Source organism: Aptenodytes patagonicus, chromosome 3 (assembly GCF_965638725.1).
Source record: "Aptenodytes patagonicus chromosome 3, bAptPat1.pri.cur, whole genome shotgun sequence".
In the NCBI taxonomy this organism is placed as follows: Eukaryota; Metazoa; Chordata; class Aves; order Sphenisciformes; family Spheniscidae; genus Aptenodytes; species Aptenodytes patagonicus.
Genome location: NC_134951.1, coordinates 76957032 through 76977965, shown reverse-complemented (window position 1 = coordinate 76977965; position 20934 = coordinate 76957032). Strand labels below are relative to the sequence as shown.

Sequence of the window (20934 nt, the reverse complement as noted above, 5' to 3'; positions counted from 1 at the left end):
AACGCTATGAGACAACTGTCAGGAGAACTTCAGCCCCTACCCTGGACCTCTGATGTGTGGAGAAATGCTAAGGTTCACAAGCTAACAGAAACATTGTTGTTCGTTTTACCCTAAGTAGACTTGGACGTAGACCCATATAACTCTATCTAGTTCCAAATTTCCAGTAGCTGTTCTGGCTTCAGATATGGCAACTCTATCAACTCAAATGCTTTGAGTAAATTATCAAATGCATAATGCAAATAATTCGAACTTATATAGTACATAAAGGAATGTGTCTCAAAACATAGGTGGTTGTTTTGGAGTTTGGCTCCGTGGGTGGTTGTTTTGGCCAGTTACTCCCCAGCATTGTTCACCATTGCTGTTTTCCATTCTGCCTTCCAGGATAGCAAACCTTACTGCCAGTCTGGTATTATGGAGAAAGGTAACTTCAGCCATCTCAGAGTAACCAGAGTAAGAGTGTGCCTGTGACCAGCTGGCTCATGGTCTGGCTCACCTCACAAGTAACTTGTTCATATGACACCACCTATTTGGTCACATCATTTCCCAATATACCAGAGAGCTTGCCCTTATATTAAAAGAAAGATGCATTTTCTTATGTATGGAATGTTTTCATGGCTTCTGTAAATGCTGCCGTATGTGTGTGAAATCCAGCTGCCTCCATGGTCCTTGCTCTCTTCGAGCTTCACAACTCTTGTCAAACCCACTTCTTTTGGAATAATAATTTTTAGCTTGGACACAGCCCAAAACTGTTAAAGCTGTACATATGTGAGTGAGGGGATGGGGGGAGGTATTCCAGCACTGAACTCATTCTTACTCAAAGCAGAAATTTTTCATTAAGGAAAAGAAGAAAAGGGTAAAGAACTTATGCATGACTCCATATACCATGTGTGTTTGTTAGACCACATTTCTCCACTTAAAATTCAAGTTGCATATCAAAGCTGCAAACATTGTACTACAACTTGTCATATGCAAGACTGTGTAAGACCTTTTAGTCTGCATACTTTATTCCTTGACAGATAATTGATAGAAAAGGGAACAGTATTATAAGAAAACATAAGAATGGCTTTCAACCTAAAATCATATCCCTGAAATTGCCAATTCTTGATTGACATTGCATTAATGCCACTCTGTGCCTTGTAATATATTTTTGCAAAAATGAAAACAATCTGTGCAGGTTCAGAAATTCCATTAAGGGAATGTGAGGTTTTAGTAATCTTTTATTCCCCTTCCTGAATTCATTTTCCAGCCCAGAGTAACTGATTTTGTATCAGTCTAATACAAGGTCACACTAAAATCCAAGTAGGTTCTTCTTGCTAGGAAGAGACATGTACATTCCTGCTCAATTTTGCTCCTGTCTGTTGAGTCTACATTATAAAGTGCCCGGCTCTTATTGCTTCTTGCTATCCTGATTCTTCACAATCCTGAAAACAGCATTTCTTTTTTTATGTTCTTCTTTTGCAAGAACTGCGATATGCAAAGGAATTGTTTCCTAGTGAATTTGAAATTTACCCCTTTTCTAAGCAGTTCCTCAATTAGTAGCCAATTGCCAACCAATGGAGCTGCCTCCTGCTTGGAGCTCCATTGAACTCAGTGGCCAGAGTCCCTTTTCCCATGTAATTCAGTGGAGCTCTGCAGTGGCACTGATATTTTCTAAGCATGCATATTTGCAAGACAGGTCTAAATACAGCTGTAAATATGCAGGTCTTTAAATCATCTTTAACTAGAGAGATCCCAAAGGCTCAATTAAGAAAAACAGACATCTAGAGAGTAATTCTAGCACCTCTTTCCTCTGTAAAGTGCAGAGAGAGCTGAAATTTTGCATGTTTGAACCTCAGAAGGGAAAAGAAAGAAATGGATATGTCTCTCTCTTTGCCCACAACCAAGCATCCCAGTGCTGATTTCTGGTTCTCAGCCCTCTTTCTCTTGTCCTTTTTTAAACAAAGCCCTCCCCCTTCTCATCTTAGGAGGCCAGGCTGTAGGTCCAGCCTCTTTTGTGGTTCTTCCTCTCTGTGCACTCTCCAATATTCATTCTCCCATTCTTGCTTATTTCCTACTAAGAAATGACCACAGTTAATCACTGCTTGGCACAAGCCACGTTCTGTGGGTTAAAGAAGGAACAGAATAATTAGCAGTAAAGGATGTGCACACATCAGGTCCAACACATGGAAGGCCATGATGGAGGCAGGGAAGCTGAATGTTTATTGTAGCAGTGTTTTATGCTTCCTTTACATTAGCCTTAGGAAGTTGTCTCCTACTTGCCTAGGGCGAGGAAGTAAATTTTGTGCCTGAGCTGCTAACTTTTCCCGACAGTCTCACTGGGCTGGGCAACATAAATAGTTGAACTAGTGCTTACAGTTAACTTATGGCACACCAGTTCAGTTAGCTTGAGCATTTCTACTGATTACTTTAGAGCTCCCAGCGGGGGCTATACTGCAACCAACCTGTATGTAGGCACTAAGCGAATGTTAAAGACATCTTGAAAAATGGCTGAAAAACACACCATCCAGACAGTGCCTACATGTGCATCTTTAGCAGAGCTTGCTGTCTTTGATGTGCAGTTCTTCCTGGACACACAACTTTTTACCCACAGTTTTATGTAAGCAGGGCAGGCAGTCGGTAACTGTGTGGCAATCAGAGCTGTCATTTCCCATGATTCTGCTGCAAATCCTACAGTATTTGGTGTTTCCGTGAAACTCTAGTCCCTGGTGTTAAGGGATGACATGAATATTTACGGAGGCAGAAGGAGAAGGGCAAGGTAAATTTTTATCCTTTGTGTTGCAGGACAGTGACTCGCTTTCTCTTTTTTCCCTTGCAGGTATGACATCATGAACCTGCAGTACATAGAGCCCAACCGCTATGACTACGTCCTCATTGGGACCTGGCACGAAGGTGTGCTCAACATCGACGACTACAGGATTCAGATGAATAAGAGTGGAATGGTCCGATCGGTGTGCAGTGAGCCTTGCTTGAAGGGCCAGATTAAGGTATGCCTCAGGCACTTTCTGCTATAGAAATGTGAATAACCAGTCAGTGTTTTTTTCCCTAAACCCAAGCAAGCTTCTTTCAAGCCAAGGGATAGGACTTCCTTTTCTTCAGGAAAGCCAAAAATATAGAAAGACTCATAGATTAACATCTTACTCTTACAATCCCATATACAGGCCCATGTTTTCTAAAATTGCCCTTTGTAGTGATGCAGAATCTTCTAGTGTGACAGGATTTGAATTTCACCTTATGCGAGAAAGAACAAGATTTTCACTTAATCATTGCCTACAACATTCAGTGGCTGTGATTCACATGACCCATGGGAATCCAGTATTTTGTTCCAGCAACAACACCTGCAAGAAAAAGGGGAAAAAAAAAAGCCTATTTGTATCTCATGTTCACAACAGGAGGTATGAAAACACAAATGAAATCTCTCTGTGTTTACCAAACAGTAGCACTTTTATCAGGCTACAAATAATTTGCCACCTGCCATGTCTGGATGACATAAAGACATGCTCCACCACTTTCAAAATGCTATGGATGCAGTTAGTTTAAAATGGCAAGAAGCCCATTGAGGAAAACCACCTTAGAGCAGACCTTCCTTTCTAATTTCATTTAATAAGAACATTTGCAGCTTTTTAATTCTATATTGCTACTCTAAGCAATAAGTGATTGATGATTTGGCAAAGGCATAGTGACATACTCCAACAATCTTGGAGGGGAAACATTATCGGTATTTACTACCCTCCAAAACATCTTTTCCCTGTTTTTGAGATTGTGCAGTTTGTGTATGTGTGTATATGTAAACACCATGCATACAAAATGCCAGCTTCAGCTCCCATTGAAGTCTATTGGACTCTCTCCACAGACTGCAGGAGGAAATGTTAACAAAAAAACTCACAAAGCCAGCATTCAATAAAACAAACATTTTGTATTTCACTACTGCACTTATCTCTGCATATAGATGGATAGGAAGATTCCGGAGAGACGGCTGGATTCCTTCTTTCTGGCAAACAGAGCCAGAGTCTTTGTTGGAGCCCCATGAGCTGGAGATATCCTTAATCTTTCTTTCAGCCTCAGCATAATGAAACTAGGAGTCAAGACGAGGAAACTGTCTTCTCAACATTGGATGATTATACTTAGCAGCCTTCACAGCAGACATAGTTACAGCTTTCAGGGACATTTGTCTCCAAAAGAGCTGTTCCGAAGCATGTTCTTGGTCACTGTGTATTGGTTTTACTTTCTACTAGGACCATTACATCCTTTTAGCAGTATATTTTTTATTTGCTCTTATTTGAATTTCTATTTACACTAGTGAAATGAGCCCCAAAGAGACTTCCATGTAAATTGGAATTCATGTGTGTGTGCATGTGCTTGTATGTGTGTATATATATATGTATATGCATGAATCACTCTTTGTTCTAACTTTTGTTTACTGCTTTTTACTATGCAATAGATATTAAGCATGGGCTGAGCTACTTGTCCTGACCTGAACCATCTCTCAGATTAAGACTCTTCTCAAGTTTGATTGAAAATATAACACTCACCATGCCTCTGTGCCCAAGGGAAAATGGTTTTGTACTTTTAACTCAGAACTGCTCCCCCCAAAACAAAATAGAATTGTCCCCAGAGATTGTCCTTGAACTCCTAAGCACAAATTTTAATACACAGGGGTAGATACAGAACCAGGATTCATGTTTTCTAGTTGTTTGAAATGTGCCGTACACAGGAATCCTGTCATATTTTAAACAGCGCAGGCGGTATCTGTTTGCTGGGGGGTGCTTCTGTGTTGTCTTATAGAGGATCATAGCTGAGGATGTATTTTGCATTACAGGTGATCAGGAAAGGAGAAGTGAGTTGCTGCTGGATTTGCACTGCTTGCAAGGAGAATGAGTTTGTTCAGGATGAATTCACATGTAAAGCCTGTGAGCTTGGCTGGTGGCCAAATGCTGACCTGACAGGTAGGGACGTGTCCCTCCAAATGCATTCCCATTTTACAGGGCACAAAGGAGAACGGTGTGTGGTGGAGAGTAAGGTGGCAGCATGCAGAGATATTAAAGGTACATACTTAAACACACATCCCAATGCAGTTTAGGGCAAGTGAAAAGTGCTGTATCTTTTGGCTCAGTTCAACAGCAGTGACAACAAAGACGGAAAAATTTCTACCAAGAAGAAATGACATAGTCGGTCTGTTCCTCCCCTTCAGTTAGCATAAGCGTTGATAAATCTGTTAAGACTACTAATGAACTTAGCAGCATTTGCTGCAATTTTAGCAGTGATTATCACAAGAGCTCAGTGCATCCTTGTCAGATTAACTTGATACTCTTTCTGATCGTTCTACCATGCAATTAGTAATACTTTAGCTGGGATTTCAGGCCATTCAGTAACTGACTACCAGACTTTCATTTGGTATAAGGATCATTCTCACTGCACCCGCCAGCAAGAGGAACGTCAACAAAATCCTAAGAAAGGCTGGCAGAAGAAATGGAAACAACTAGAATTGGTGTCCCCTGTGTATATGCTTTGGATGAGTTGTATGCTATGGCATCTTTCTGTTATTTTGTACCTATCAAGGTCAACCTCCACACCTGCTCTGGGCTTTGCAGTAACCATTACCCCAAGAAAAGAGACTTCATGCACTGAGAAGCACCACCTTGACCTTGGGGTTTGCTTTGTATCACTGTAAAAGACAACTGGCACCTCTGCCCCATGCTGCATCTGCAAATCTTGGCTGCCAGTATTCAGCAGGGCATCATTCTTAGTCAGAGAAACAATATGACTACCTAGCTGAAGATCAAATGTGCAACTTATCACATCTTTGTCCTTTAATATGACTGGCTGGCAACTAAATGCTGCAGCATTTAACACAGATAAAGTACTCAAACCTTGATTAAATACTTCCAAGAGATACTGTTAAGCTAGTCACTGAAGCCAAGTGAGTTTTCAGAGGATTTATTTTGAGAGGGAAAGCTGGCCACTTCTCCAGCTAAAAATATATGATTAATCACAATAAACTGGGAAACTTGACCCATTGTCTATCTTGGTTTTCTGTGGAAAATAAGCTATGGTCATGTCCCAGATATGTGTGTATATACCTCTCACCCACCCCCCCCCCCCTCTGTTGTGCAACTGAACCTACTTCAAACAGATTTGTCAGGGTACAGAAATCTCAGTGATCATTTGGTTCCTTCAAGTTTCATGTAAGTGGATTGTAGGAAGAGGAGTTCTTGAAAAATACCTTCTGTAAGGGCCCCAATTGTGGAAAAACATCTTTTATTACTAGACACCAGAAAATCCACAGCACCCTTCATAAATGTCCTGGCCATTGGAAAAGTTCATATCCAAATCCCACCTCCTAAGACACCAGCATCTGCTAATTTTAAAGCAGATATCCATAGACAACCGGGTTCTGTTAGTCTCGGAGGGTCACAGAATTGTTTGTATCTACTATTCAGGGAAGAAAACTGGGGCTTCTTTTTAATCAATAAGGCAGAACAAGAACATAGTGAGAGATCAATGTGCACTTGAGCAAATATGGTTCAGTGCTACCAGCTGCCAAAAATAGCTCAAAAGGGGGCATGTCAAAATGACAGGCACTGCTGACAGGAGTTGAGGAAAGCAACAGTGCTGGAAAAAATCTCAGGGGCATGTTGCAATCTATTAACTTTTAATGAAATCAGTAGATGACCTGCTGATTTGTGTTTCTTCTCAGCAAGGTGACTGGACTGCTGCTGTTCTAAAATCACAGTAGCATCAGCCAAATGACAGCATAGTCATCGACTGATTTCCTAGAGAACATCAAAATGGCAGTCTGCGCCTGCACAGCTTCTTCTTCTGTCTTATTGAGGAAAAAACTTCTTTTGTTAACCCCTGCAATTCATTTACTTGTATTGCAGTACAAAGTACAAAGTTGTGAAGAGAAGCTGATGCCATCCTAACCTTTAGAAAAGGCAGATTGAGCTAGATAAACTCTGGCTCTTGAACTTTGTGGGAGTCACCATTGGTACCATTTAATTTGGAATTCTCTTTTCTTGCCAAGATTTCTCTCATCAAATGTGTTTTTATAGCTTGCTTTTGTGTGTTGTATTCATGCCCTGCCAGTCACCATAGCATCTAGACACAGACGTTAACATCTAACATCTCACATTTCAGATTGTTTTTCCCTTTGCCTTAAATCTTAAATGCTAAACATGTATGCAGTTTTAGTCCCATTTTCCATCGCAGACGGAGGCTCTAAAATCCTTAGTCCCTTTAAGAAAGGTGAAGCACATACTAACCCATTTCCTAAGACATGCTTTTCAAGGTGCTCATCCTCTCCATTTGAAAACAGTCTCTGTTGCTCAGCAATCCTTTCCTGACATTTGAATTTTATTTTTAAATGTACAAATTTTTTTTTAGATTGCTTCCCCTAAATATGTGTTCAGTGAAGTGGAGTCAGCAGGCACAAAGGATTTCTCACCACAGATGATAAAAACCTGACCTGACAAATAGTCACTAAAACCAGTATCTTAAGGCCTTGTGCCGAGAAGAAGAGATATCTTTTATAGTATCAAAATCCAATATAAGAAGAATGAATGTCAAGCTAGTAAACCCAGTTTACATAAATCATCTTAAATAAGCAATAAAACAAGATAGGACAGGAAGTTTTACAGAGTTATTATGAAATGAATCATAAAGGTTTGGGGCCATCAGTTACCCGGGATGTGTTAATGACCTCAGAAAACCTCCTGGATTGTCTTATTGGCCTTGCATTATGAATATAATTAAAAAAAAAAAATTAAAAACTCGATTAGCCTTCTGCTCTAGAAAATGATTCATGGTTAAAGTGCAAGGAAAAGAGTAGATGGAAGCTACCGAACAGCTTTTTACTAGAAACTTTTAACTGTGAAGCTTTTGCCACTAATTCTCTGATTTTTTGAGGTTTGTGTTAGTTGTTGTGGGGTTTTGGGGGGATTTTTGTGTTGGTTTTTTTTTTTAAACCTGTAAGTACACCATTTCCTGGGTATCCTCCCCCAGTCTCAACAAGATTCCCCAGCCCACTTTTTCCTAACTGGGAAATGACCCACCTTCACAGGCGCTGACAACCAACAACTGTTTGCTGATACAAGCAGTGCAGGCAGCTTTTTGCAATGTTTGTAGCATATGTGGCTCTTGGGGCTTGCTGGTGCACAGGAATTACACTGATTTAATGAAGCAGATTCCTAAGACCTTACACAGGATAAGCTTAAAGCAATCGATAGGCTTAACTACCATGCTGAATCAGGGCTAAGGCTCTGAAAATATCACTTAAGATGGAATAATATGAGTATGGCTTGATGTTGCTAAGCTTAAAGCCCACATTGAAACTTAACTCTTCCAGCAACCACAGACTGGCTTCTTGATTAAGAAGAGCTTTGCATGTATTAATCAATGAGCAGGAGCTTCTGATTCTTAGTCTTTTATTAAATCAAAGAAGGAGCCAACTTTCACTCAGGGCTGCGGCGGCCAATGGCCAGAGGTTCCCACTTCTAATAAAAAGCTTTTCCTTCATGTTTCACCATAAAAATACTGGTTGGAAGAACAGGTTTCCTCACCTATCTGAGTCTTGAACAGACCACTTTGAGCAAAACAGAATTCCTTTCCTTTCTCAAATAAGACCTCCAGTTGCACATATTATCATTTCTACTGTTTTTGATGTTACAGGTACCTGTAACATCATTACCTGTAGTTAAGTAGACAGCATTACCTGTAGTTAAGTCAGCACGATACTCTTAGAGACAAAGAGTACAGAATTATAAGACATTCTTTCAGTTCATATGACATTGGCAGACATTAAAAGTTCGAGCAGAAATTTTCCATGTCAGGACTTAGCCTCAGGCTGATTTTTTTTAATTTCAACAAAAAACATTTTTTCTTTTTCTATTTCTCAAAATGAGGTTACAGTAAAACTGTTCAACCCTGATCCATACCTCTGCTTACTTCTCCTGTATTTGGAAGGAAGGACTTTACATTTTGGTAGAGGTATCAGTTGGTAATTTTGTGTCACCATGTGGAAGATGCATATAAACTGAGCAAAACTGAGGGCCTCGGAAGCTTTTAGTTCATAGAGGCTGGTTTCTGCAGATATACTCCATACTGAGGAGGAAGGGGCTGAGCACGACTTTTGCTCACCACAATATCAGAGCTCTTGCTAAGATTTAGCAGCAAAACTGAGAGGAAAAAAATGCCTCTCTTACAAGCTCGCTGACACCACCGCCTTTTTCCCTGCTCTTCTCAGCCGCGTCCAACAACCCAGACAGGCAGAGGTGATGAGCAGCCGGTCCAGGCTGTGAAAAGCTGGACCAGAGGTGTTCGTAATGGAGACATCTGGGTGGAGAGGTGACTGGCTAGGAAAAAACTGAACTTGAAGGGGAACTGAGACGGGGACAGTGAGGGACTGGGAGGAAAGATACTTGAGAGGTGGGGGAAATGCACAAAAGGTGAGCTGGGTGCAAGGGAAACTGGAGGAAGACAGAAACAAGTAGAAGAGGCCATGGATACTTGGGATACAGAAACATATTAAAAGCATTTTGGCACTATGAAGTCAAGAACAGAAATTAGTAAATGCCAGAATGAAGGATTTCAGTAACTCAGCTTCACAACCATAACATCCTATTAGCACAGAGGCTTTTATTTTCCCTGTAAAGTTTATTGCCGGTATTACATCTTCAGCTCAGTGGGGAAGGTAGCCAGAGACTCCTTTAACTTGAGTGTGGGAGAGAGCAGTTAAGTACCGTCTTAACTAATACCTATGTTTGCACATCTATACTAGTCATAAAGGAGTGCCTTTCCAGTAATTTTTTGAAGGCATGCATATTTTGTGGGTTTGACTTTTCCACAAGAATTGAATTACATTATTTAATGGAGATGGTGAAAAGAGAAGAAATTAGGAAGAAAATTCCAAATCTCATTTTCCTTTGTAGCATCATGAGTGAATGTTTGGGACACCCAAAATTGATGGCTGCTTTTTGAAGATATTTCATCCAAACTTTTCCATGCTGCAGTTCACTCCTTTGTAAAATGGTTTTAATAATCCATGGCACATAGGCATAAACTAATGTTTGGATTATATTGGGAGCGAGGAAAAAAAAAGTTCTTTCTTCAAGCAAATGCCTTTCTAACACTCTGTTTCTTTTCTGTACGCTGCAGGCTGTGAACCCATCCCTGTAAAGTACCTCCAGTGGAGCAATATAGAGTCTATTGTGGCTGTGGTCTTTTCCTGCCTGGGGATCCTGGTCACCATGTTTGTCACCCTTATCTTTGTGCTCTACAGGGACACCCCTGTTGTCAAATCCTCCAGCCGGGAGCTCTGCTACATTATCCTTGCTGGCATCTTTCTGGGTTACGTTTGCCCTTTCACCCTTATAGCTAAACCCACCACAACATCCTGCTACCTCCAGCGCCTTCTGGTGGGTCTCTCCTCTGCCATGTGCTATTCTGCCCTTGTGACCAAAACCAACCGCATTGCACGCATCCTGGCAGGCAGCAAAAAGAAGATCTGTACCCGCAAGCCACGTTTCATGAGCGCTTGGGCCCAAGTGGTTATTGCCTCCATTTTGATCAGCGTGCAGCTGACACTGGTGGTCACGCTGATCATCCTGGAGCCCCCGATGCCCATCCTCTCCTACCCCAGCATTAAGGAAGTTTACCTTATCTGCAACACCAGCAACCTAGGCGTCGTGGCTCCTGTGGGCTACAATGGACTCCTCATCATGAGCTGCACATACTATGCCTTCAAGACTCGCAATGTGCCTGCCAATTTCAATGAGGCCAAGTACATTGCATTCACCATGTACACCACTTGTATCATCTGGCTGGCCTTTGTGCCTATCTATTTCGGCAGCAACTACAAGATCATCACCACCTGTTTTGCAGTGAGCCTGAGCGTGACAGTGGCGCTGGGGTGCATGTTCACTCCTAAGATGTACATCATCATAGCCAAGCCTGAGAGGAACGTCCGCAGTGCCTTCACCACCTCAGATGTGGTGCGTATGCATGTCGGGGACGGCAAGACACCTTGCAAGTCCAACACCTTCCTCAACATATTCCGGAGAAAGAAGCCAGGGGCTGGAAATCCAAAGTAAGTGATTGACTGCAGGTACACATCTACCTGTATATGTTGCTCTCTTTGCCATCCTCTCTTGGTTGACCATAGTTTGCTGAATAGTAAGGTATGTAACATTTTTTCATCTCGTGTGTAGCAGAAAAGGTGGAAATGATCCTTTAGATCTAAGCCTCAGATGGATATTGACATGTTGCTTCTTATTTTCTCTCCTGCTCTCAAGGCAGCCCTGTACACAACTCCCTCTACCTCTGGGGCAGGTCAGGCAGTGGCAGAGGAACCAAGCTCCATTTGCAGCTTCTCCCATCTCTCTGTGCATGTGATGGGAATCTCATGCCCCTACGTGCAGTTGCTCTGCATTGTGTTCAAACTGAGGTGCTATTGTAGCCTTTTGGGAAAGGGGACCAGAAATCTGTGTCTGAGTAGTTGTAAATCACATGTACTTGTCTAAGGCCACTGGGATGTGTGTGTGAAAGCTGGGGATTGAACGTTAGTTTTTAAGGTACTGTTTTGTGACAGTCCTCATGATTGTGATCCAAAAGTACCCTTCATACTATTCCTATGCTCTATTTAATATTCAGAATTATGAGCAATGCTCTTAATCATCATTAGTGTAAACCTGTCCATGTTCTCAAACCCAGTGTTGGTGTGAAAGTTGCAGAAGTCAACTGACGGTGAAAATGAACTTGCATGCACATCTATTGAACCTGTTATTTTCCTTGCTAATAATTAAAAGCAACCCAGGTGCAGCAGAGGGGGAGAGAGAACCGTTACTTCAAACAGCATCTCCCTGTGAGCAGCTGTCTGAACATTTGCATTCTTTATTACCTTCTTGCTTTTTAATCTTTAAAGAAGCACCATAGGGCTAGACATGAGGTTAGATTATTTTTATCACAGTTTTAAAAAATTATCAAAATAATAAAGAACCAGTGAAGTCTACATTTCTGAGCTTCCTGATAGAATTAAAATTCAGTTAATTTCAAGCTCTTTGGGATCTGTAGGTTTCTCTGAGTCACTCGAGCTGGTTTCGATTCAGTTTGCCTAAGAACCGTTTTTGTATGTCTTGGAGATGGAAGGGATAAGAATGGAGGTAATACTGTAGAAAACCCATGCTGTGATCAATTTTACCTTTATGCTACTTCAATAGTTTCTATTTTGTTGCCAGGCAGGGGGCGGAAGAGAAGGGAATGGAGACATAAGTAACCCAAATACACAGTTCAGTGTGCCACAGGGGCCACGATAAGGCTGCCAGCTCCTCTGAGTAGTTGTAAATCACATGTACTTGTCTAAGGCCACTGGGATGTGTGTGTGAAAGCTGGGGATTGAACGTTAGTTTTTAAGGTACTGTTTTGTGACAGTCCTCATGATTGTGATCCAAAAGTACCCTTCATACTATTCCTGTGCTCTATTTAATATTCAGAATTATAAGCAATGCTCTTAATCATCATTAGTGTAAACCTGTCCATGTTCTCAAACCCAGTGTTGGTGTGAAAGTTGCAGGCCTGGGAGCTCCTCATGCAGGGAGATGGCCAAAAATCTCTGTAGCTCAAGCGCTTGAATTCCATGCAAGTAGAAAGATGGAGCCTGATCCACCTTCCTCTGACTCTGTGGAAGTTGGATGGGGTCTTCCATATCTGTAAGAAACTAGTGCGGTGTCTCTGCAGCGTAGTCTCTGGCTAACGCTGTTGGTATCTTTAAGATGATGTCTGACAAAAAAAAGGACTATTGAGTATTTTAGATCATGAGAAACTTAGTAACTAATTCTTTGTTGTGCTTACTGTTCTTCTACTTTCACCAAAAAAATTGTACTTTAAAAGACCCAAATGCAATATATTTAGAACACAACTGATAACATGAGAAAATATTTTATCCTGTTCAAAAACCCAGCTTCACACATTGTCACCTTAAAAAAACAACAAGGCTTACCTGAACTTTTTAGCAATTTGTTTGTTGCATGATTTTAGTAAGATTTTCTTGACCTCTCTGTTGAGCCTGTGTGAGTAGTATGAAGCAAAAAAGCCCGATAGAGTTTTAAGGTGCTCTTCTAAACTAAAAGCTCAACACCTAGTTAATATGCTTCTTTGTCTCAGGTCAAACCTCCAGATCTTTTACACATCAAAATCCCAAACTCTGACCTAAACCTCTTGTGCAGTTACTACTACATTCTTCACCTAAACTAGCACAGATGTGGAGGCATGCTAGGCTTGCCAGTGGAGAAGGACAGCATACCTCTCTGTACACGGGCACGAAGAACTGAAAGCAGTGTAGTATACAAACATGCAGCTTTGGAAGTAAAGTCGCAAGACAGCACAAAAAGTCATTTCAGGGCTTTGGAGGGTATTTTAGCTCCTAGCAGAGTCCATTGCAAAGCTTGTGAGGACAGTGCACTGACACAGATGAAGAAATGTGAGTCACTGAGGAAACCAAGAAGGAAAAAGTAGAATTTGCTGGAGCCTTTGAAGCCCCTAGATAACTCAAATGTGTAGTCAGGTCCTTTCTGAAACAGGACTTGACACTACTGGAACATGCTTAATGCCCACAGGAATGGCCTCCAGGCTGATTTTCAACATTTTTTTTCATTTCTTACCAAAATCTGGGATTTATTTGCCACTTTTTCAATAACTCAGATCCCTGAGTATGTTGCTCTGCTTCTTGATTCTGTAATTGTCTCTGCCTATGGCCACATTTTTCTGTCTGTAAGTGGCCAGCAGTGCTTCACTCAAGATTGCTTTTCCAGCTGACTTACAACAGCTTTCCATCTACTTTCTTGTTATCTCTCTCTTCCTAGCTTGGTTTTCTTTTTCTACTTTTTAATTTTCATCTCTCTTTTCCTGTCTGGATCAAACCTCTCCTCTGCTAATCCAGTGAATTCCAATTCGTAAACAGAAAAGTGGCATCCATCTAAATTAAATTGGTGTGCAGAGTTAAACTGAGTTAGTTTTAAAAATGGAAACTAGTTTACATTTACAAGGACAAGTAAAACTTATATAAGGCTTGATAAAACACTCACATGCAATGTTGTGCTGTTAGTTTAGCTAGTATATCTTGGGGACTAGAGGAAGCCAACGCACTCTTCCTTTCTCCTTTCTAAAGTAGAGCAAAAGAATCAACCAGGGAAGTCTGTTAACAAAGGATCTATTAGTCAATTCAAAACCTTCAGCTATATCTGGTGCTGATACAGAGGTCAGAAAATCCTCTTGAAAAATGTCTGTCCCAGCTGCATTACCAACAGTTTCAATGAAAATAAGTTGTTTAGTAACACTGGTCTTCACTTAAATAACAAAGCAAGCTGCCTTTACTGATCTTTTGCACTCTAAAGAGTGCAGTCATGAGGGTTTGAACTTGTCATGGTTTAATCCCAGCTGGCAACTAAGCACCACACAGCCACTCGCTCACTCCCCCCTGGTGGGATGGGGGAAAGAATTGGAAGGGTAAAAGTGAGAAAACTCGTGGGTTGAGATAAAAGCAATTTAACAGGTAAAGCAAAAGCCGCGCACGCAAGCAAAGCAAAACCAGGAATTCATTCACTCCTTCCCATCAGCAGGCAGGTGTTCAGCCATCTCCAGGAAAGCAGGGCTCCATCACGCCTAACGGTTACTTGGGAAGACAAACACCATCACTCCGAACGTCCCCCCCTTCCTTCTTCTTCCCCCAGCTTTACATGCTGAGCATGACGTCATATGGTGTGGGATATCCCTGTGGTCAGTTGGGGTCAGCTGTCCCAGCTGTGTCCCCTCCCAACTTCTTGTGCACCCCCAGCCTACTCGCTGGTGGGGTGGGGTGAGAGGCAGGAGAGGCAGAAGAGGCCTTGACTCTGTGTAAGCACTGCTCAGCAGTAACGAAAACATCCCTGTGTTATCATCAACACTGTTTTTAGCACAAATCCAAAACACAGCCCCATACTAGCTACTATGAGGAAAATTAACTCTACCCCAGCCAAAACCAGCACAGAACTCTATCTTATTTGGTTGAGTTAAACTATGAGCAATTACAGCCAGCGCTGTTTCAAATAGAGCTAGTTGGGAACTTTCCAGTGGAATATGTTTTCCATCAGAAAATTCTGGCCTCTCAAAATGTTTCACAGAATTGGGCTTTGATGGAAGGGATCCTCTCTGGGCCAGGGGGACTTTCTTTTTTTCCCATGGAGGGATGAAGGCGCTGGGAAAGTGTGAGGGAACTTTACCTCAACAGCCATTAGTTAAGGCACTCACTTAGGTTAAGAGCATCTCCTTCACTTCCCAGGTGAACGCTCTATAACCGGACTATGCACTGTCCCAGGGCAAGTCTCCTCCCTTCTCTCTGTTCTTGACCAGCAATGTGTCCTGGAACAGAGAAAAAAATCCTGATGCAAACCCTAGAGAAATATTTTGTATTATTCTGTGAGAGAACTTGAACCTGGGTCTGAGAGATCCCTCGCAAGTGTCTTCAGTACAGAGCTGCTCTCAGTCTCTGCCTCTTGTCAAATGAATATTTAAACATTTATAAAAAATGGAACAGCTCCATCAGGAGAGATTAAGAGAGAGTAATATCTGCTGCTTTTATTGAAGCTTTGTGGGGACATTTCTTGTTAGAGTTTGCTGCTTGATGATGTTACAAGATCCTGGCTGTTACAGGATGATGACATAGCAGCATTTTTTAGGAGAGCCTTTTTAATCTTTTTTTTTTCCCAGCTGTGAGATTGTAAATTTCGGATATGGATCTTGCTGTGATCATTAGCCTTGTTCTTGACCACAAATGTTACTTTGGTCTACGAGGGTCAATCAGCTTGAAGAACAGCACTCTTGTACAGTGCCTGTATGATTGCTTCCCTGAGGAAGCAATGCTCCTTTCTGCACTACATGCAGAAAAAATAACCAGTGACATTGAAGATGCTGATCTTGAGGAGGGTTCAGGAAACACTTTCTCCAGCCTCTGCTTCAAATGGACCCTACTCAATGTGCAGGAGGCTGGAGCCAGGCCTGCATCTGCAGGTCTGTTGTGTTGCTCTTCTATAGCCCACATGCACACTTCAAATAGAGCTTGGGCCACACAGCAAGGCTCACCTCTTCTCCCACACTTCTTGTGGGCTGCAGTGGCATGAGAAGAATCAGTGTTGCAGAGGGGACCACAGGGGATAAGTCTGTTGTCCATCTTTGGGTAATTAGCTCCAGGTTTGGCGGTGATGCTGAGCTGTTGCCTTGGTCTTCACATATAAATGATTTTAAATTTATGGTTGAGACCCCAGGTCTGGACACCATTTTAGTGCATTTTGATTCAGAGTAAGTATGGATTTAGTTGTCAACATAAGTTGTGTAGCAAAATTTGAGTTGATGGAAAGGCCAACTAGCAAGACTCACTGAGTGGCGAGGACTCCACATTAATGCGTAAGCCACCTGCTTCCCCTTGTAATTTTAATGTATTTGCTGTCTGCCCCCAGAAATGAATGACTGTTTTTAAGTATCTCCAAACATGTACTTTTTATTTATCTTTTTAACATGTTTTGGCAGTCCACGCCTCTAAGCTGCTCTCACAGGCATCCACCCTAAGCAGCGTCCAGGCAGTCACCTGGGCCAAGGATCTCTCAAAATGGCTTTATTTTACTCCAATAAAAAGGGTCGGGCAACCCAGCATCCCCTAATACGTTCTCCCTGCTTCCTTTACAGGAGCCTGTTCCTGTTCTTCATCCTCTCTCCCTCTGTACTGGGTCCCTATATACAGCTTTTTAGCTGGGAATCAGGTTTCTCAGTTACCTCTAGTAACGTGTCTGTTCCCTCACCAAGGCTTAAGGAACTATCTGCTTTTTTGTCTTGCCAGTTATAACATTATCTCCAGGTATTCTTAAGTTACTCTTTAAACTGACTTGCTGAGTTGCCATTTCATCTTGAACAAGCTGTGCTGACATGCCATGTTTTTCTGGGACTCATTTCACTTGGCGACTCACAGTCCACAAAAGCTTTTGGTCTCCTCAGTCCCTTCATTTTCAAAGCCTCCCACAGACACGCAGTGAGGGGAATCTTAGCATAAGCACGTCCAGAAGGCAGGACATTTTGTTTCACTGTTTTTTCATGGTGGTGGTAGGAAGCAAATGCACAGTGCAGCATGGCAAGAGTTGGAGCTTCCAGAAACAGAGAGTAAATGTTCAGCGTGTTCAGCTGCAGTCATACAAATGCAGATCTTTCACAGCCTCTCGCTTGATCCAACTTGAGTGCCTCGTCATAGTAAGACATACGCAGGAGTATTCTCTCTTCTTGCTCTCACGTTACTACTCCATGCAGTCAATATGCTATCTTGAAGCACGGGGTTATGGAGGCAAGGGGGGAGAGGAGAAAAGTGTGAACAGAAGACATGGAAACACTTTTTGTGTAAGTAAGAACAATGGCTTTTGTCCTGACCTCTGCAGGCTAAAGTGTGTGAAATCGAACAAAACCAATCTCAACTTAGCACAGCTGCACAGGAAATATTTCACTCCGTCTGGCTGAAATGCATCAAAAGATCTGAAACAAGAAGATTTAGTGGAAAGTGCAAGGATGATTAATAATAACTGGTCACCATTGCACCTTCTCCTATAAAAAAGAATATATTGTTAAATTCCTGCACTTCAGGACACGAGCCCAATCTGACAAGTCTGCAATATATTTATTATCTTCGGTCCTAAATTGTGTCACCTAGCCTGCATCATGTAAGAATTATCTTTAAATGCTTGTTGTACAGATTACTGTCTGGTGTAGTTTTATCTTCCTACAGCATTGTCAAACCAGTATAGAGACAATCGCTGAATCTAATAGGAAATGGCAGGCTAGCTTGCTTTGCAATTTAGAAAATTGATGCAGTGAGTAAACTTCTCATGTCCCGTAGTAGTATTGCATACACAATAAAGACAGCCCTTTATTTTTACCATTAGAGACCTTGGAAAATACCAAATTCCAAGGCACTTTCAAGAAGGCCTTTAAACCTGCTGGGCCTGCACAGCCATCCTGCTGAGGCTTACCCCAGAGGGGAAGGCATATTACGGAAGAGAATTTTGAAACAGCAGAAAGGTTGTAAGCTCCTGCAAGTAGGAATTAACACAAAGATTAAAAAGAAAAAAAAAAGATAGTGGGAAAAATTATACAGTACAGGTTATGTTGTTTGTTTAAATGATTTATTTGTTGTTGTATGTCTGATCTCTCCAGTAACCTAGCAATAAAACGTTGACGTCCAGGCCCTCTTTTCGGTGCTGACTCTGTAGAGCAGTGGCACCATGGGGTGTAGGGTGCTGCGCTGGTCCGTGGCTGCGTGGCTCCCGGCTCCCCATCAGGGCGCGGGGCTCCACAACCACAGGGCACTTGGTTCGCCCTCGCATCCCACCCAGGGCATATCATGGAGGAGTCTGCTTCCTTTGCGGTGCGGATGGAGCTGTGGCAGCTCTGGCGTGGCTCCCTGGTGCCAGGGACAGGTGGCACCCTGGTCTGGCCCGACTCATCTCCCCGTCACAGCCCTCCCTGGCATTTGCCTAGTTTCCATATGCAGTGTAGTCCTTCACCGTTTTCTGAGATTGCAGTGCATTTTTGGGAAAGCATCTTGTATGCTTACAGAGATAGTTGAAGGTTTTAATGCCAAACATCTCTCTCTCAGCAGTTGGTACACTTGCTGGCTTTGCTGGGCTATTTACTGGGCTTAAACCATTAATGATTTTGTGGACACATAGCACTGTGTCTCCAGCACACAGCTCTTACCCACTTCTCTTATGTATGTGATGTGAATTTCAAATAAGAAAATGCAGCAAACTCAGCCAAGCTTTTCAGTCCTTGTCAGTATATTGATTTAAGTGAATATTTAAAACTCCCAGAAGGCAGTTACATGTTTCCAAAGGGATTCTTACAATTGGTGTTAAAGAATTGGAAAGAAACACAAATAAGGGAGTCTGAAACTTAATAATCCAAGAACAATCTCTTCTAGCCCTGCTGCAGGGTTGTCCATTAAATTTGAGCTATGTAATTACATCTAATATTGTCCTCTTAGCCTTGAATTTTTATTTGCTTTAATAGATATGATGTAGTTCTGTCCCATGCATCTGAAAAAGCACAGAATAGGTGACAAATAACTCTGAGATGTCACTTCCACGCTTACATTCTTTCTAGCGATGTAAATGAATCATATTTATTTAAAAACCGGGCATGGCAAATGTGTATACCAAATTATATACCAAATTGTGTATCTGTGTATATGTGTGCAATATATACGCAATATATGTCTGGAGATAGAGAATTTACTTTTTCCATCTAATGAGAAATAAGGGGTAAGGCTGCATAAGGCACTGTAAGCTTTGCTTGCAAATTATCCCAGCTAAAGGGAGTCCCAGCACATGCATAACCAATCACATGTCACTCCTAAGGCCAGCTGAGGAGAAGGAGCAGGGACAGATATACAATATGATTGGGACGATTGTCATTAAGTACAAGCCAAGAGATCTGGCAGTTTAGCCTTATTCCTCTGGGTTTCCTTCTGTGACTGAACAGAGGCTGCCCGAGACTACATTTAAGAGAAATAAATAAGAAAAGCACTGAGGTTCTGCAGTGGCTTCCCAGTAAGAGCAATGGGGATAAACCCCTCTCAGACAAACCCCAGGTTATACTGAATTAGTTTACAGGGCACAGTACCTGCACCTGGGCTCCCATCCAGACTTCTGCTTCTTTGTCACCAGTCAGAGGCACATTTTATTTGGATGGTCCGTTTAGGTGAAAGGGCTGTTGTGTAAGGTTTTATGTAATTTCTTCCCTTTCTCAGAAGTTGCCAGTCCAGGGCAGCTTTGCCACTTCCTTTTCATGGGTATTCACAACTCGGTTCTCCCAGGGGATTTTGACAGGACGTAAACCCAAGGAATGGTCTCTGAGTGCAGCCTGGTTCTTACCAAAGGACTCCTGGAGAACTTCACTTTACAGCTCCTTCTCTTGTTTTGCTGCTCTCAAAATGCTGAATCACAAAATGTTGTGTAACTTAACGGGCACTGCTGTAGCACCAGGCAGCTTTCTATAATGAATCTCAATACTTAAGCACAATGACGCATAGATACACAGTCACATCAGAGGGGAGCTTTGCAGTTACGCACCACAATCTCTGCTTCCTGACTGAAGGGAAGCAAAGGCAGTACTACAGAAGTCCTGGGGAAAGCTAGTATCTTTCTTGGCATAAAACACAGGAATAAGGACACCAGTTGTAATTTAATTTCTTGCTTGACTGGATCACTTATTACATTTCCTTGTATTTTTGTATTTGTATATATTATTTATTGCATTTTTATTCTGAAATGTAGTCATAACAATCCAGTTAGGATGCTACAAAAATACACCAACTCAACAGTGAGTGATACAAACAACTCCATTCACGTATAGGTATAAGCAAATGATGTTTATTTGCTTAGCACTGTAATCTCACATTGCTTTGGTTAGAATTCTCTCTGTGAGAAAAATAAGGAAGAAATCTTCTCCTTTTGAGAGTGTCAGGTAAATAAATAGGTGTTGAAGGTTGCATCCAGATAAGCACCTGAAAACCTGAATACTTCCCTATATTACATATAGAAGTCAGACTCCAACTCTCATAAGCACATACTTCGGAAAAAAAACCCCACCAACCCACGTTTAAGGGAGGGTGGTCTGAAATACCATTTTAAAATGCGTAACAGCTATTTATTTATTTAATTCAGCATTTTAAAATGGAAATGAAATAAAGAACTAAAATACAAGTCTCCTAGAGGCTACTTTAAGGTTTTTTTAAGTCAAGAATGCATTTTACCTCCTTCCTATCCTCAAAGGTGTGATGTTTCAGCCCTGTGCCTCAGTTATTCACCTCCCCTCAGCAGAAGCAAACAGAGCTGTGACATTTCATGAACACATGATGATTCATGTACAAATACT

General features: G+C 41.8%; 1 protein-coding gene across 8 annotated transcripts in view; it reads left to right on the top strand.

The window, feature by feature from the left end:
• The window catches only part of GRM1 (glutamate metabotropic receptor 1), a 209592-nt gene that overhangs the window by 165668 nt on the left and 22990 nt on the right, over window positions 1-20934 (top strand). For all 8 annotated transcript variants that reach the window (XM_076333899.1, XM_076333901.1, XM_076333900.1 and 5 more), the window contains exons 6-8: window positions 2816-2984; window positions 4817-4943; window positions 10150-11080. In XM_076333899.1, the coding sequence (XP_076190014.1) occupies window positions 2816-2984; window positions 4817-4943; window positions 10150-11080 (1227 nt within the window). The remainder of the gene's footprint in view (window positions 1-2815; window positions 2985-4816; window positions 4944-10149; window positions 11081-20934) is intronic.